The sequence below is a fragment of the Trifolium pratense genome, linkage group LG5 (assembly GCF_020283565.1).
Source record: "Trifolium pratense cultivar HEN17-A07 linkage group LG5, ARS_RC_1.1, whole genome shotgun sequence".
NCBI lineage: Eukaryota > Viridiplantae > Streptophyta > Magnoliopsida > Fabales > Fabaceae > Trifolium > Trifolium pratense.
In genome coordinates this window covers 4214435-4230152 of record NC_060063.1, presented here as the reverse complement: position 1 = coordinate 4230152, position 15718 = coordinate 4214435, and the positions used below count along the sequence as shown (strand labels likewise).

Below are 15718 nucleotides of genomic sequence, written 5' to 3'. Positions count from 1 at the left end.
AAAAATAAATGCAACAACTAACAAGCCATCAAATACTGATTAACCCTGCAGACAGAAAATTAATATCCATATTATATTTATAGTCTTAGCAATTTTCAAACATAAAACTAAAAAAAAAATGGACCACTGTCAAAGTTAGAAATATCAAAATGAAAATACTAAAACTGACACATTCAGATCAAATCGCAAATATTTAAAACTATAGACATCCTCAATGGCTGTAATATAAAAATATATACAAATCAGAGGGTATGATGAGTACTAAACAACGTTTAGTCAAAATCACAATGGGCATGATTTGTTTCTCCATCACAAATAGCATAAATATTTGTGTTACTATACACAAATAACACAAAATCAGAATACATAAAGTATACACAAATAGCACTTCAAATTTGCAAACTACTATTCGAGAAAAATAATTTATTAATGGGAATCCAGTGAATTGGATTGGTTTATATTGGAACTAAATTTGGTCCAAGAACAATAATTTTGAATTTGAATAGGTGCCAAAATTCATTTCCATGTACAAGATTTAAACAGGACTTCTAATATACAAACATAAAATTTATCATAAATTAAGCAAGTTTGTCAAATGATTCCAGCCCATTAACCATGGCCTCTTATCAGATGGAAGCACAAAATTCAGCTCAAACATCTCCTTTGACATGTTACCTCCTGTGCAGAAACCAACCAACTTTGCAACAATTTCAGCACTCTCCTGTACATGCTTTTGATCAAAAGGATCTGTCCAAAGCTTGCTGACAAATTGCATCTTCCTCTGCTTCCCATCAAGAGGGACATCCCATTTCATGTATAATGCCTCCCTCTCTTCCGGCGTCAAACGCGATATCAATCTCTTAGCAAGAAATTCTCTTTCTCTTTTCAATGCTCTCATACTGCAATATCATAAAATATATATTCAATTAAAAGTTCTCATTCATATATAATCAAGTGATGTGTTTGTGTGAGAGTGTATAAAGAGGGAGAACCTTGATGACAGTGAGACAGTTAGTTCATCTCCTCCAGCATTAGGAGCTGGACTTGCATTCCCATGCTCTGCTAGATGTTGTTGCAACCATGTTAATCTTCTCAGTTCAACCTCCATATATATTTGATCAGCTGGATCTCCCTTGAATAGCAAGTAAAACTGAGTCCTGTGAATAATGGAGACATAACATACATCCCATAATTCAAGGATCTGATGCCGCTGCTCTTTAAATGTTACTTGCCATGAGACTTGAGGTTCCTCCGGTTCATCTGGGTATGCTTCATCTTCTATGTTGTGGCCACTTGCTTCATTTGCTTCAAGCTCAAGTACCTAAGATATCAAAATATAAGGACATCAGTGAAAAGCTGACGGAAATACAAGAAATGGAGAATTTGCAATGACAATGTAACAAGGAAAATTTGTTACTATAATGCACCTGGCAAACAAGTAACTGCTTTTGGTACTGCAGCTTGGCCACACGTTCTTTCAATTCTGTGACATATGCTCTTATACTTCTTACATTCTCCTCTGCGGCATTCTGAAACATTTTCTGCATTTTCTTCATGTTAACTGAACTAGAGCGGCGGTAACCTGGACTTGGAGTATTTTCCTTTGATGTAACATCACCAGCTTCATCACCCTTTGAGGGAGTATCCTTCTCGGACTCAGGATGAATTTCTGTTGAAACATTATCATCGTTCTCAGGGGCTTTATTTTCAATATCAGATTCCATAACTTGTTTAGTAGTAGATAATGGTGAGCAGGGAGATCTAATAAAGTTTGGGCGATTTCCAGAGTTACTTGAAGCCAAAGGAAGCAACTTTTTCCTTTTATTTTCCTTTTTATGCTTGGGGGATGCTTCACAGGCTAAAGTTTGAAAATTGCTAGGAAGAGACATCACCAACTTGTCTATAGACCTTTGCACATTCTCAAGCTGCTGCTCAAGATTTGCAATGGTGCTTCCTTGTGAATGAAGTCTGGTAATCTCTTCCTTTAGATTAGCACTGACACTCTTGTTGACAGAAACCATACTTCCAACTACAACTTCCTTGGGTAATGGCTTAACTAAACGCATTTCTCTTATCTCTGCTTGCAGCTTTGCAATTGTCTCAGCTGCATCTTGGTTCCCTAGTCTATGACATGCCACTTCTTTTTGTAATACTTCCAAAGCTCGGTTGGCTTCTTCGCCTAGCTGCTCCTGGAGGTGCTCAAGTTTGCGAATTTCATGCATAAGGGTAAAAGGAGCAGTAGACGATTGCCTGATGGACTGTCTTAATGACGTGTTTCTCACTCTCTCACACCCTAACCCTGGTTTTGGTGATGATAGTGCGCCAGTGAAAGATAGGCACTTCTTGACTGAAGAATGTGCTGCTTCAACTGGCTTTGTGACCTGCTGGTCTTCTTGAAGCTTTCTTCGTAACTCATCCACTTCAGTTTGTGCTTGATCTCTCTGACGTCTCAGCTCTTCAATTTCCATTTCCATCTAGAATAATTGGCTAACAATATCAGTACTATGGTATTATATTTTTTTTGTAACAGCCGTTTTCATTATTAAATTTACCTGTTGAATTTTCCAATCCTTTTCTTTAGATGGATCAGGAGTGCGTAGAACTGCCTCCAGCCTCGCCACTTCTTTTTGCAAGTGTTTAACAAGCTGCTTTTCTGGTACGACCTACGCATAACATTCAAACAAGATGATATGCTTAGTTCTAGTTAGAGGAGAAGTATAAAAAAAAACATCGAGGTTACTTTGAACAGGTAGTTACCATGTTTACTTGAGCATTATTTGTAACTTCCTTTGCCCGGGTAGCAAAGTAGAGAGTGTTTCGCGATTGCTCTACATGACTTAGGGCTGGACTCAAAGTACATATGATGGCAGTGCGTGCATTCCCACCAAGAGAATGTTGCAATATACGTGTGAGCTTCGAATCTCTATAAGGTATATGGCCGCTTCTTTTTCCAACACTGCATATGATGATACAAAAAACAATCAGACATAGAAATCTCAAGAGGTACTTAATTCTAATGGCACTACAAAGTGGTAACAGAACTTTATAACAACTCAATCAACTTCCTGAAATCAAATAGCAACTCTGACCTGAGCTTCCTGATAACAGTTGTAAGAGTCATCAAGCTAAGGTTAATATGGCAGCCTTCTTTGAGCCTAGTTCCATCTGCATGTGTTTGTGCAGCCCTCTCACTTCCAGCCAGATCAACGAAGTTCTGTATTCAATCAGAAAAAATTTTCAGTAAATGAGAACTAATATATCCATTTTAAAGTAGATTAGGGGAAACTTCAGTTACCAGGGTAGCAACAAAAGATTTCACACAATCTGCTGTTTCACGAAGCGTACTTTGAATTGTCTGCAATATAAACCAAAAGTGTTTCCATATTAGTTACAAGAGTGAATGGAGGTGAAAAGAATCAACTTCTTCAAATTCCAGCAATGAATATTACTATCACTGACCAGTCTTATTATCTGGTGAGACCTCGAGCTGTTATCATTCAGAGCAGTTTCGCCCACCTGTCTTTGAGCTGCCAATAGAATCAAAGTAAATATTTTAAGTTGTTTGAATAAAGAAACATGTTACCTCATTGCAAGCCTAAGAGAGTATCCTACCTTCACAAATGGAGATCAAATGTCTCAAGTGTTGGTCATCCTTTGCTGTTTCTTCCACCAATTTCTCAACCACAGTACCTTTCTACATTACGCAAATGATATTAAAATATAGATAGATTTCCAAATTCCAGAAAAGCTACTGGATTGCTAACTCGTTAAATAAAAAGGTAAAACAAGATTATGAAAGATATAAAATATGAGATTCTAAATCCAAGACATGGAAGCTTCTGAATTTGGTAACTCATAAAAGTTAAAGAGTTTGGAAAATATATGAAATATGAAATTCTTCCAAAATTCAGGACAATGAAGCTACTGAATTCAACACTTAAAAATTGAAAAATGTACACAAATATATTACCTCAGGATCATCTAGAAGCTTCAAACTTCGACCAGGTTCTGTATTTAACAAGTCCCTCACGTTCTCATTGTATATTTCGAGTCCAGATATTTTTATTGTGAAATTTCTTTCAGGGTTCTGTAATCATGAAAATTGAAAAAGAAAAATTAGCAACCCTTGAAGTTCATTACAAAAAAACAGTTTTCATACGATATATGAAGATTCCAAGTGGTCGAACCGATATAAAACAAAGCCCATATGGAAGATTTCAGCAAACTTACATTCATTATATGATTATAAATATCATTGACAGCCTTCTCTGTAATTCCTCTCATAGTGTATGTCTTTCCACTGCTAGTTTGTCCATAAGCAAAAACAGTAGCTACAACAAAATAAGCATGCAGTGAGTCTCTCTACGAAAGGCAAAAATCATAAGCTAGGTGAGGACACAATGATATAAATATCTAATACAATACCATTGATCCCCATCAGTGCAGATAAGGCGACATTCTTCACTCCCTCTTCATACACTGCCTCGGTTACAGAAGCAGGACCGAAAACTTTGTCTGCAGTAAGAAAACCAATACTAACAATTACTTAAATGCCAAGGTAACATTACTTAAATTATAAACGAAACTTGGAATTGATAATGTGAATACCAAAAGTAAATGATGATGGTTGAGCAGCACGTTCATGTGGGGGCGGTTTATACATAATAGTATAATCATCGATACAATCCCATGCCACCTGATCTTTAGCCAATTGTTCTCTTCTGTTTAAAGGCCTTAACCTTACTGTAACCACAATCTTGTCCTCCCTCGCTCTTGGCCCTCCCGGTGTTGACACCGGTGTCCTCTCTATCTTTGAAGCCGGTGTTCCAGGTGTTTTCATAGTCATCTTCTAGACAAATCATAGTGAACACCAAAATCATCATCAAAATTCTCATATTTCAATTTTAATAATTAAATATTTCATGCTCCTTATATTATGATCCAACACTTGATTTTCATACATAAGATCATTAATCCCAATGTGACATGAATTTTGCTCAAACTAAATACCAAACAAAAAATCTCAGCTTATTAAAATAAAATAAAAAAATTCTTTCCCAATAAATTACAATTACTAAGTAGAATTTCTAAGTAGAATTTCAGTAAAAAAAATATAAAAAAATAAAAAATCTCATCTATGTATTGAAATTAAAATAGAAAGAGAGATCTGATAGATTCAATATATTCAAAAGCTTCAGGTAATAATATTTAGCACTGATTCGGAAAATAAAACCCAAAACAAATAATTGAGGAAAAATTCAAATAAAAAAAAAAAGTAGAATTTCAGTGTTAAAATACTAAAATCAACAAAAAAGGAAAGAAATTATCACGATATTAATTAAATTTCAACTTCAACGCTTGAAAAAGCTAAATTAGAAACATCAGCAAAAAATCAGAAAGTTCAAAGCAAAATCGAAGTAAAAATTGAAATAGAAATAGAAACTGGCATTAATCTAAGCGAAATCACAATGTTAATTAATTAAACTCCGATGCTATTTAAACTTCGACGCTAATTTTAAGCACTAAACTAAGGGAAAAAGCATAAATAGAAACATAATCAATAGATCTGAAAGTTAAAAACGAAATTCAGAAAGTAAAAATGGAAATGGAAATGGAAATGGAAATAGAAACTCACATTGATCTGAAGAAGATTTGAATTCAACAAGTTGAGTGATTAATTGTTTCAATTTGGATTTAGAATGAAAGCATGAAATTAGGGAAGAAGCTAGAAATTAGGGTTTAGATTTGGACAGAGTAATTGTATTGAATTGGTTTCTCTTTCTTTCTGTGTAGTGATGAGTTATCGTTGGAAATGAAAGGAAAAAAAAAACGAAAGAAAAAGTATTATTGGTTTGTGTGCGCTACGCTTCCATTATCATTTGAATTTGAGAAAACTCTTAACGGCTAGTTTCCATTCTTTTGGATTGTTTTGTCTTTAGTTGATTGAATTAATTACTACTTTTTTTTTTACAGACGAAATGAAAATGTCATTGAAAACTCATAGACACAAAGTTGTTCGAACCCAGATCATAGCGTCTCACACTAGCAATTTTAACATTTCTGCAGTTGAGCTAGAATTTGTGAACGAATTAATTACTACTTTGCATGAACATATTTGCGCTGAGTTTGGATCGAATTTGAAAAAGAAAAAAATATTTTCAATCTATAAATAAGTAATAGCTGTAATGTAAAATATAATAAAACATATTAAAATTTAATATAATAGAATGAAAATTATAATTATATTTGAAATATTTGAAATACTTCAAAAATAGATTAAATTAAATTAATAAAAAATATTAAAAAACTTAAAAACCAATAAATAATAGAATAATGCAATATATCACATAATAAAAAGATAAATAAATACAAAAATACATGTGTGCGGTTTAGTTGCGTATAGCTCAGTTGGCAGCTATTATTGGAGGGGTCGATGTTTGGCGTCAGAGTTCGAACATAGAATTTTCTACTTATTCGAACATAGTCTTTGAGTATAATCATTAGGCTACTAAACCAAACAAAAAGATACATGTATGCGGTTTTGTTCATTTTAGATTAGTTTTGTAAAATTAATCTAAAATTCAATATGATCCAGCAGTTTTCATAAAAGAACGTTCAAAGACATTAAAAAAAAAAATCAATTCCACGTGATTTTCCATTTTTCTGTAGTTTGCGGTTTTAATTTCAAGACATGAACTTTCCATGATTTTTGGAAAATGCTAACCATTGCGAGTCAAGATTCTCTCCATATTTTTTCCTCTCAAATACTGTAGGATTTTTTTTTTGGTACATTCCAATACTATAGTTTTAAAAGTTTAATTGATATGCACTGACGGTGTAAAATAGTTTTACACGGTCGTCCAATAAATAACCATCATTTTGTCATGTCAAGAAAGTGGGGTGATGTGGCGGAAAACATGGTTGGTATTGGTTGACAGTGTAAAATTATTTTACACCGTCGGTGCATATCAATTAAATCCTAGTTTTAAATAGTTATGATGTGTATAAAATATAATTGGATCCACTAAATGTCACATTATTATGTTATATTTCTAAAATATTGATAATGGAATTTATCAAAAAATAAATAAATTGATAATGGAAGAAATTGAAAAGGTAAAAAATAAAGAGGATTTTGATTCAATTAGTGCTCTTGAGGCACTAATTACTAATTAGGGAACTAAAGAAGGTAAAAAAAAAAACTCTTGAAACTTGTGTAATTTACTTTTGAAAATTATAAATAATAATTTTTTCAATGTAAAATTTATTCTTTTTTATTTTTTTTAATCAGTACTCTGAAGACACTAGTAAGCGCGAGTTAGCACCACTATTTAAGTAATTAATGAATATAAATATTATATTTAATTGTATATTTGGTCTTTATGTTTATTTTTTTATTTTTTTTTTGGTAGGCATCTTTATGTTTATTTTCAATTGGTTTTTAGAGTCAAATTTTTGTTTAAATAGTCGACATGTTTAATGAATTTGTGTAAGCGGACCATCTAAGAGAATACTATGTGAAAATTTGAGAAGAAATTAACTCAAAATTTAATCAAAAATTAGAAAAAATTAACTCAAAATTTAACGAAAATGATCAAATTATATTGAGATAGCTTTTTAAACATAAAATACTAAATTAAAACTTAAAATAAATATAAAAGATTAAATATGCAATTAAACCTAAATATTAAGTTGATTGTGCTTTCATGTAACGTTTAGATAGGATAAGATGTATAGTGGGACCAAGGTTTCAAAACTCTAACGTTTTTTGTTTGGTTTTTTGTTCTTACAGTTGTTTCCTTTTGCACGTTAACCAAATTTAAACTTTCTTTTTTCGATAAATAAAGCCAAAAAGGAAAAAATGGTTATAGCAACGTTTTGTCTTAAATTTAAGAGAGAGGAGCAACCAAAAATAAATAAATTTAAGAGAAGACACCAGAATAATCATAATCTTTAAAATAATTAATGCCACAAGTGTCTTCGAATTCATTTATTGATCAAATATAAGCACTCAACTCCTTCGGTCTCATGTTATAAAAAAAAAAAAAAAATTACTTTTTCATGGCCCAAATTATAAGCAAAATAAATCAACTTTTATGATTTTTAAGATTTATTTTTAATTTTACTTATCCTCATAAAATTAAATTCAAATTACATTTAATTTATTTTCTCTCTTCTTTTCCCAATAATCAATAACCAATAAAAAAAAATTTACATTTTTCCATTAAACTTATTTCAAGGAAAACACAAAAAATTATACTTCAAATCAAATTATCATATTTCACTTTTCTTAATAAGTGTAAAATAATTTTTTTTTCCTTATATTATGGGACAGAGGAGTACTTATTCATTTTAAAAATTAAATATTTAGTCACTATGTTACTTGACTAAAAAAATAGTGCACAATATCTCCATGAGCATAACTCAGTTGGTAAGAATATTGCATGTAATATATAAAAAGAGACCTAAACTCCAACCATGTACACCTACTTATTCACTTTGAAAAATTGCGATTTTGACTATGTTTTGATATTTATTAATATATGCTTGTTTTTTATTTTATTTTTAAGGAATATATGTGTATGTTATATAATGTCAAAATTATAGTATTTCAATTTAGAAAAAACGAATATAAAAAATTTGTAATATTTTATAAAATTTATTTTCAAAAACACAAAAAAAAAAATCATTTTTTAAAGTTGAAACAAACAAATCCGTGGTCTATTTTTACCAAAATCCATTCTAATCTGATGAGAAATATCAGCCCACAAAGCCTGGGAGGGGATAGACAAACCAATCTTTGCAAGAGGATGTTTTCTCTTCCCACCCCGTGAATCTTTTATCCCCCTTGAATTTCCAATTTTGCCCTTGAAAAAACTTCAGTTCGTAGAAACCGAAGTTTTTTTTTGCCTTGAAAACAAATTTCGGTTTCTAAAAACCGAAATTTACTCTGAATTTGCACTAGTAAAAATTCAGTTTCTGCGAACCGAATTTTTCTGCAAGGGCAAAATTAGAATATTGGGAGGTGGGGAGAGAAAACATCTAGCAAGAGTGTTTCTGCAGAGCTTCCTTCCTTAGAAAATTTGGGTTAAATTGATAGTGGATTTGGGCCAATTAAAATACTCTTGTTTGCTACTTAAATAGCGAATCCTATGTTTAAAATCTTGAAAACTTCATGTTAGGAGGATGTTTTTTTTCTCAAAATTCTCATTTTAAAAAAGTCCGAGTAGCGGACATCCGCAACTTAAGAAGTAGAGGTTATAAAAATGAGAAATTTTCATGTTAGAGAGTTTTTTTTTCCCCTCAAATTTCACATTTTTATAACGTCCGCTATTCAAATAGCGAACGTTATAAATCTTGAATTTTCATGTAGGGTGTTTTTTCTACAAATTTTTTATTTTATAACGTCCGCTACTTAAATAGCGGAAGGGTAAAAAAAAATTGATAGGGTGCGAGAAACCAGTAAAGTGATAAAAGAAAATCACTATTTGTTGGAGGTAATTGTTGTGACAATTAAATTGATGATGGTGAAGATGCCATGGTCCATGGAGAATGAATGGCATGAAGAGAGCCTATAGATGATTGATTTTTATATGAAAGAGCTTCTAACTCAATGTTTTTTTTTCACGAGATTCATCCCATTTATTAATGTTAATACTATTTTTTTTTTTTGGAACATCCATGGTTAATAGTTAGCAGTTAGGTCCATGGAGAATGAATGACAAGAGAGCCTAGATGATTGATAGTTATATGAGAGAGGCAGAGAGTCGACTTTACCCCTTGAGAATAAGTTACATGCAAAAAGTCGACATTAGTAATTAATAGTTAATTTTTTGTTGCGGGTGAGAATTGAAGCCACGCCTTTATCACTTCACTTCTTATCTTATCCATCTCAGCAACCAAATCATCCTTATAACTATTAACATTGTAATACTTTTTTAATCTATTTATTTTTCACTAATTATGATTATGATTACTAACGATTGAATTATCTCCTAATTTGACGACTATACCAACATAACTCGATTTTCTTTTTGGGAGAGACACATATTACCAATTTGCCCTTTACACTATAACAAATATGACCCTAGTTTTCAAGTATGTCAAGAGAGAATGCTACATCACCAATCAATCAATATTGTGCATAAAGTCTCATACTATTTTTCAACACATGATTTTTAGATTCAACCACAACATTTATTTCATTTCCAATTAAAACCAAACTGTCTCATTTTTTTCAGGTGGTCCATCAACCCACACTTCACTTCATAACAAGTCATCAAATATACAGTTCTTGTGGTCATGACATTTTCCCCAACCTTATAATACCTTTGACACTACTATTAGTTTCACTCATACTCTTCCAAAGGTTACACATTAATGCAACCAAATATTGATGTGTTATGGAATAAGACACATTTTTTGAAACATTCAATGAGTTTAATTTATAGATATTATCGTCAAAGTAAAACCTTTTATAGTGCCGTCAACCATTCAAATAAAGCCAAAGTCAGTAATCAATTGTTAATGTTAGTATTTTTCGCTTTCAACTGGAACATGAACTCGAGTCCTTTTACACCTTAACATCTTTAACTCTCATCTCAAACCAGTTGATTGACACTTAAAACATGTTTAAATCAAACCACTACCTAAACTTAATGTAGTCATATTTGTTGTCAATTTTGTATTGCCAAAAACTTTTCCTTTTTCATTTTATTTATGATTTTATTAATTCTTGAATTATTTTATAGATGACATACTAACCTATACATTTGCAATGTCACTTGTTTTACTTAAAAATGTCCTATTTATATTGGTAATGTATCTCGTCAATTATAATAAGATTCGATTTTCAATTTCAAAAGTATGTTTACCGGTTTACAATTTGAATATCGAGTTGATAATCGTGAACAAGTGTGTATCACATATATAATATATAGAACCAAACTTGTACCTTATTCTACAGAAAAATTTACATATATCACACATTCTTTCTAAATCACAACATAACTACGAGTAAATATTACAGTCTAAAAATCTTTCTCCCTTTTCCATCGAGACCTTCCATTCCATTTTCGCGACACATTTTCATCCACATACAAAAAATCTATATTTCATTCTTCAGATGAGATAACTCTATAGATCGATGGATTATACCAAGTTTGCACCGTACAATGAATGCATAAGTTTAAGGCTATTAACTTCAAGATTTAGCCATTAGAATGAAATGATAAGTTGTTTCATTCGGTTCACCTGTGGTACGTACCGTGTGATACAAAGAACTGATAATCGGGGTGATTCACTTGAACCAACCTTAACCAGTTATCTGCAGCCTGTAAGAGAGAATTCGCTAACTGATTATCACTAACTCCATTTTTCATCCATATAGATCCCTTTAACTTATAAGATGCCATTGCAAAAGTTGGTAAAGACATCTTCGGTACACCATCCATGTCATTGGGATAAAGCATTGTTGGAGCTTGAGTACCCCCATTTCCTGAAAATCGCAATTAAAAAAACGTATTTAGAAAAACCAATGGTGGATAGTCGAACTGTTTTCATAGAAGCTAAATTTTTTCATAAGTTAGCCTAAAGAGCTTACAGAAATAAGCTAAAAACAGCTTATGTACATGGCATAAGTTGGTTCCATAAGATCTACCAAACCGTTTAACAAGTGCTTACGCCAAAAAATAAGTCACTCCAAACAGGCCAAGGGTAAAAGGAGAAAAGAAATTTACAATGCGTGAGTACATCTAATAATAACGACACCGGTAAACTATGCCACTGCAGTGCAAGTATTAGGTTAAAGTTCTGTGAATACCTGTCAAGGGTGTATGGAGTGTATGGTAAGTAAGAAAGCAAGCATCTAAATCTTTCAATGTTTGACCAGTCGGTATTCGATATATAGGATACCTAAAAGATGGCATCGAAGAATGTTAGGGGACACAAAATTGAGCACTAAAACATAGTTATCAAAATTAGGCAAAATTACACTACAGGTCCTTTATCTTATTTTTTTGTAACATTTTGGTCCTTTATCTTTTTTTTGTAACAATTTGGTCCTTTATCTTTTTTTTTTGTAACACTTTGGTCCTTATCTTATTTATTTATAAAAAATAAAGGACCAAAATGTTACAAATAAAAAAAGATAAAGGACCAAACTGTTACAAAAAAAGGGACTAAAGTGTTACAAATAAAAAAAATAAAGGACTAAAATGTTACAAATAAAAGATAAAGGACCAAAGTGTTACAAAAAAAAGATAAAGGACCAAAGTGTTACAAAAAAATAAGATAAGGGACCTGTAGTGTAATTTTGCCTCAAAATTATTAGCCAATATATCATATATGAACCTCAAAACAATCCAAGATTCAAGTCATATATCAAATGACAAAAGAAAAGCGGTTCGCTAAAATAAGTTTATGTAGTGATTCATGAATCGGAATTCATCATAGTGAATCAGAATTCAAGATGATATTCATGTCGAAATAGATACACACTAGAGATTCAATCAAGTTCAATTTAGTATCGAATTGAGATACGACACGTATATATCATAACATACCGATAACCATGCACTAAAGCAATAGCTTAAGTTATTCTCACCATGCCACAGACAACCAACTGGATGGCAATAAATCACAACTTCTCAACGACTTGAGGCTAGGATAGTGGCGCGCAAGATCTAGTATCTGTCCAAATATAATCAGAGATAAGATTAAATGAACTGTTCAAAGTAACAGCAAATAAGTCACACATTAAGTAAGATTGGTACTCACCTTGTCAGCCAATGGTTCACGGCTATAAGGAGGATCTTGATCAAAATACTCGAAAAGAAGATCTCGAGGATTCCCAGTTTCACTTTCATCACTAGAAAATCCCTCTTGTACAGATAGCCTGTTCATTTGTAAAGAAGCATCACCTGTTCGATATTGATTATTTCTTTGTGCTATAGAATGTCCAGTCCTTTTTCCGAATTCACCATCACTGCTTCCATCACTACTTGAATCTCGGTAGTAATCTACGTCACTATCTTCACCAACATATCTAATGCCAAAAGAAAATGATATATCATTACTTCTTTGTGCAAACAAAATCTGAGTAACTATATGCATAAAGTGAGATAGCGGTGACCACAAAAAAAGTTTATGTATTCTCTTACAATGCAAGTCGATCCAAATTTGAACAGAAACCAAAATCAGAATGAAACTTACCAAACTCTATTACAATCAGTTTCTAATATTATTCTTCTAGATTTTTGCACATACACTACTTTCAATTCTTTTACTTTCGACATCTATGACAAGAATATATTGTTAAAACTCAAACCTTTCATTGATTTCACCTATAAACAAGCACCACTACATAGTCGAATACTTCATATTTCATGAAATCAATACTTCATACTTCATATTTCATGAAAAACTAGTTATCAGCAATTAAATGTAGATTCAACTCAAAGCTATGAATTACATATTTAGCACATACAAAACCATGGCTCTACTTATGAAACTGACAATACCTTTCCTTAGCAATTGACGACTTCTTTGCTGATTGACCGTATAGTTGAATAGCCGACAAATAAGGAACATAATATTGTACAACGGATTCTCTTTGATCAAGTAGCAAGGGAACTCCTGCTCCATATGCACTCCATTCCTTGAAAGATTCCCAGAGATCATTCAAGGCGAAGTAAGATTGATACTCTACATCACAAGTCTTCCAACCTCTCATTGTTGTCTACACCAAAAACATAGCAAAATCAGTCTCAAGTAAGTAGCCGAATAAGCAACACTTAAGCTCTATTCGGATAAACAACTTAATTAATTGCTTTTAGCCTAACTGTTTATCATAGGAGTGCTTATGTATGAGCTACTTCTATTAACAAAAGATAAAAGAAAGTTAAACTATATTACTCCCTCTAGTCCTTAATATAAGAAAAAGTTGACTTTTTAGATTCATGGAATGATTGATGTATTTGGTCTAGAAAATGGACCATATGCTCCATGAATCTAAAAAACTAAATTTCTTATATTAAGGACTAGAGGGAGTATCTTATAAGCTTTAAATTGTTTTCATAAACTATCCTAGAGAGTTTATGGATTTATAATCATGTCATAAGTTGTTTTCATAAGCTTTCTCAAACAGTCTCATGCAGTCATGCTAATAGATTATCTTAAATAAGTCAATCCAAACAGACCATTAAATTTACCTATCTTATGTTAAATCCTAAGTTATTCCTATGTAGTCAATTAGCTAAGCGACGTTTAAGGAGTTTTAAGTTCAGGGTTCAAACTTCGTACCCAAAAAACTAACATAACCACTATCATACTAACATTAGCCAAAAACCAATATAAAAAAATTATTCCAAATTCCAACAAATGTTACAAATTGAGAAAAAGGCCAAAAACAGTAAATGAAAGTTATTGTTTTGCACCCTCCAAATCAAACAAAGCACAAACAAAACACTCAAAACATAAACTAAACACATAATTGAATAAAAGACAAACAAAATCAACCTTAGAGAAATACTGAGCTTGAACTAAAGGTGTTGTTGACTCCAAAAACCTATCAATGTTACTGGCAGAATCTTCATTGAAATTCTTATTCTCAGAATCAACAAGTTGATTCTTTGAAACAGAATCTTCACTCTTATCTCTCTGAGTTTTCTTACGCTGATTTTGATTCTGATTCTTTCTTGCTTTCACTGGAATGTAAAACTGATCCTCACCACGAACACCACCAAATTGTAGCATTTTACAAACCTGTTAAAAAAATTAACTTTTCTAAAACGTATTTTCCCGAGAAAACGAAGGAAAAAATTTTATGATTAAAGAAAGTAAAAGAAAAACAAAAAATTAACACGACCCAACTTCAAAAATCTTAACTTTTTTCGTTTTTAAAATGAAAAACAAACAAAACTTTCAAAAATCAAAACTGGGTCAAGTTGTTTCAGCTTCTAATAACACAAAGGAAAAACAGAGGATCAAAAAGGGTACACAGAAACACTAAATTTTTCTTGGAAATTCTTAGATAGTAAACAATAATTTGATATTTAGAAGAAGATGAAAGTGAATGTGAAGAAATTGAAGGAAACTAAGAAAGGAATTGAGAGAGTTGGAATGAAGAAAATGAAAGAGAAAAGAGTGTTGTGAAGAGAAAGGTTAGGTGAGTGAATTGATTGATAGAGTGAAAGAAAGTGAATTTGAATGTGAAGAAGTGAAGGAATGTATAAAGAGAAAAGGAAGAGAATTTTGTTGAAGAGAGAGTGTGTTGTAGGAAAAAAATGGAGGAATTTTAATTTTGTAATTTTTGTGTCACCTCTTGGGGACAATATCATTTCTTTTTGTTTTTGGTTTACAACTTTACAGTGGTAGGGTCAAGTCAAGGAATGTGATTTATGTCGGTAAATAGTTTTTACTACTAGTACTTTTTAGTCTAGCCTCCAAATTTGGAAATTTGGGATGTAGATTTGCTGAATAAATTTTAACAAAGTTTTTGCACAGTTTTGAATCTTGGTTGTTGATGGTAGATAGACTGTTCGTATTAAAATGTTATAAAATTAAATAAGAGAAATGAATCGGTTATAAGGTAAATAAAATTTGATCAAAATTGTTATTATCAAGAATTGAATTTAAGTTCTTTCGAAGGATTCATCTTAGACGGAGCTCATTAATCACTTAAATCCAATGTCTTGGTTAATTTTTTTTTATTCTTAGT

At 31.7% G+C, this 15718-nt stretch overlaps 2 protein-coding genes across 3 annotated transcripts; both read right to left on the bottom strand.

Annotated features, from left to right (window-relative positions):
• Window positions 1-408: 408 nt before the first annotated feature.
• Window positions 409-5881, bottom strand: LOC123887374 (kinesin-like protein NACK1). 2 transcript variants are annotated; one of them, XM_045936699.1, is made up of 14 exons: window positions 5636-5881; window positions 4609-4849; window positions 4426-4515; window positions 4231-4331; window positions 3971-4087; window positions 3613-3694; window positions 3460-3527; window positions 3296-3355; window positions 3090-3214; window positions 2758-2956; window positions 2553-2663; window positions 1428-2474; window positions 993-1321; window positions 409-899 (listed from the first exon to the last, which is right to left on the bottom strand). In XM_045936699.1, the coding sequence occupies exons 2-14, from the start codon at window positions 4844-4846 to the stop codon at window positions 572-574; spliced, it is 2895 nt and encodes a 964-aa protein (XP_045792655.1). In that variant the 5' UTR covers window positions 4847-4849; window positions 5636-5881; the 3' UTR covers window positions 409-571. The 2 variants fall into 2 exon arrangements, with proteins under 2 accessions (XP_045792655.1, XP_045792654.1); XM_045936698.1 differs by having other exon boundaries at window positions 4609-4846; window positions 5636-5855.
• A 5026-nt stretch (window positions 5882-10907) lies between these two features.
• Window positions 10908-15322, bottom strand: LOC123887373. Its single transcript, XM_045936696.1, has 6 exons — window positions 14518-15322; window positions 13521-13738; window positions 12778-13045; window positions 12605-12690; window positions 11822-11913; window positions 10908-11497 (listed from the first exon to the last, which is right to left on the bottom strand). Exons 1-6 carry the CDS (start codon window positions 14752-14754, stop codon window positions 11250-11252), a joined length of 1149 nt encoding a protein of 382 aa, XP_045792652.1. The 5' UTR covers window positions 14755-15322; the 3' UTR covers window positions 10908-11249.
• Window positions 15323-15718: the final 396 nt, after the last annotated feature.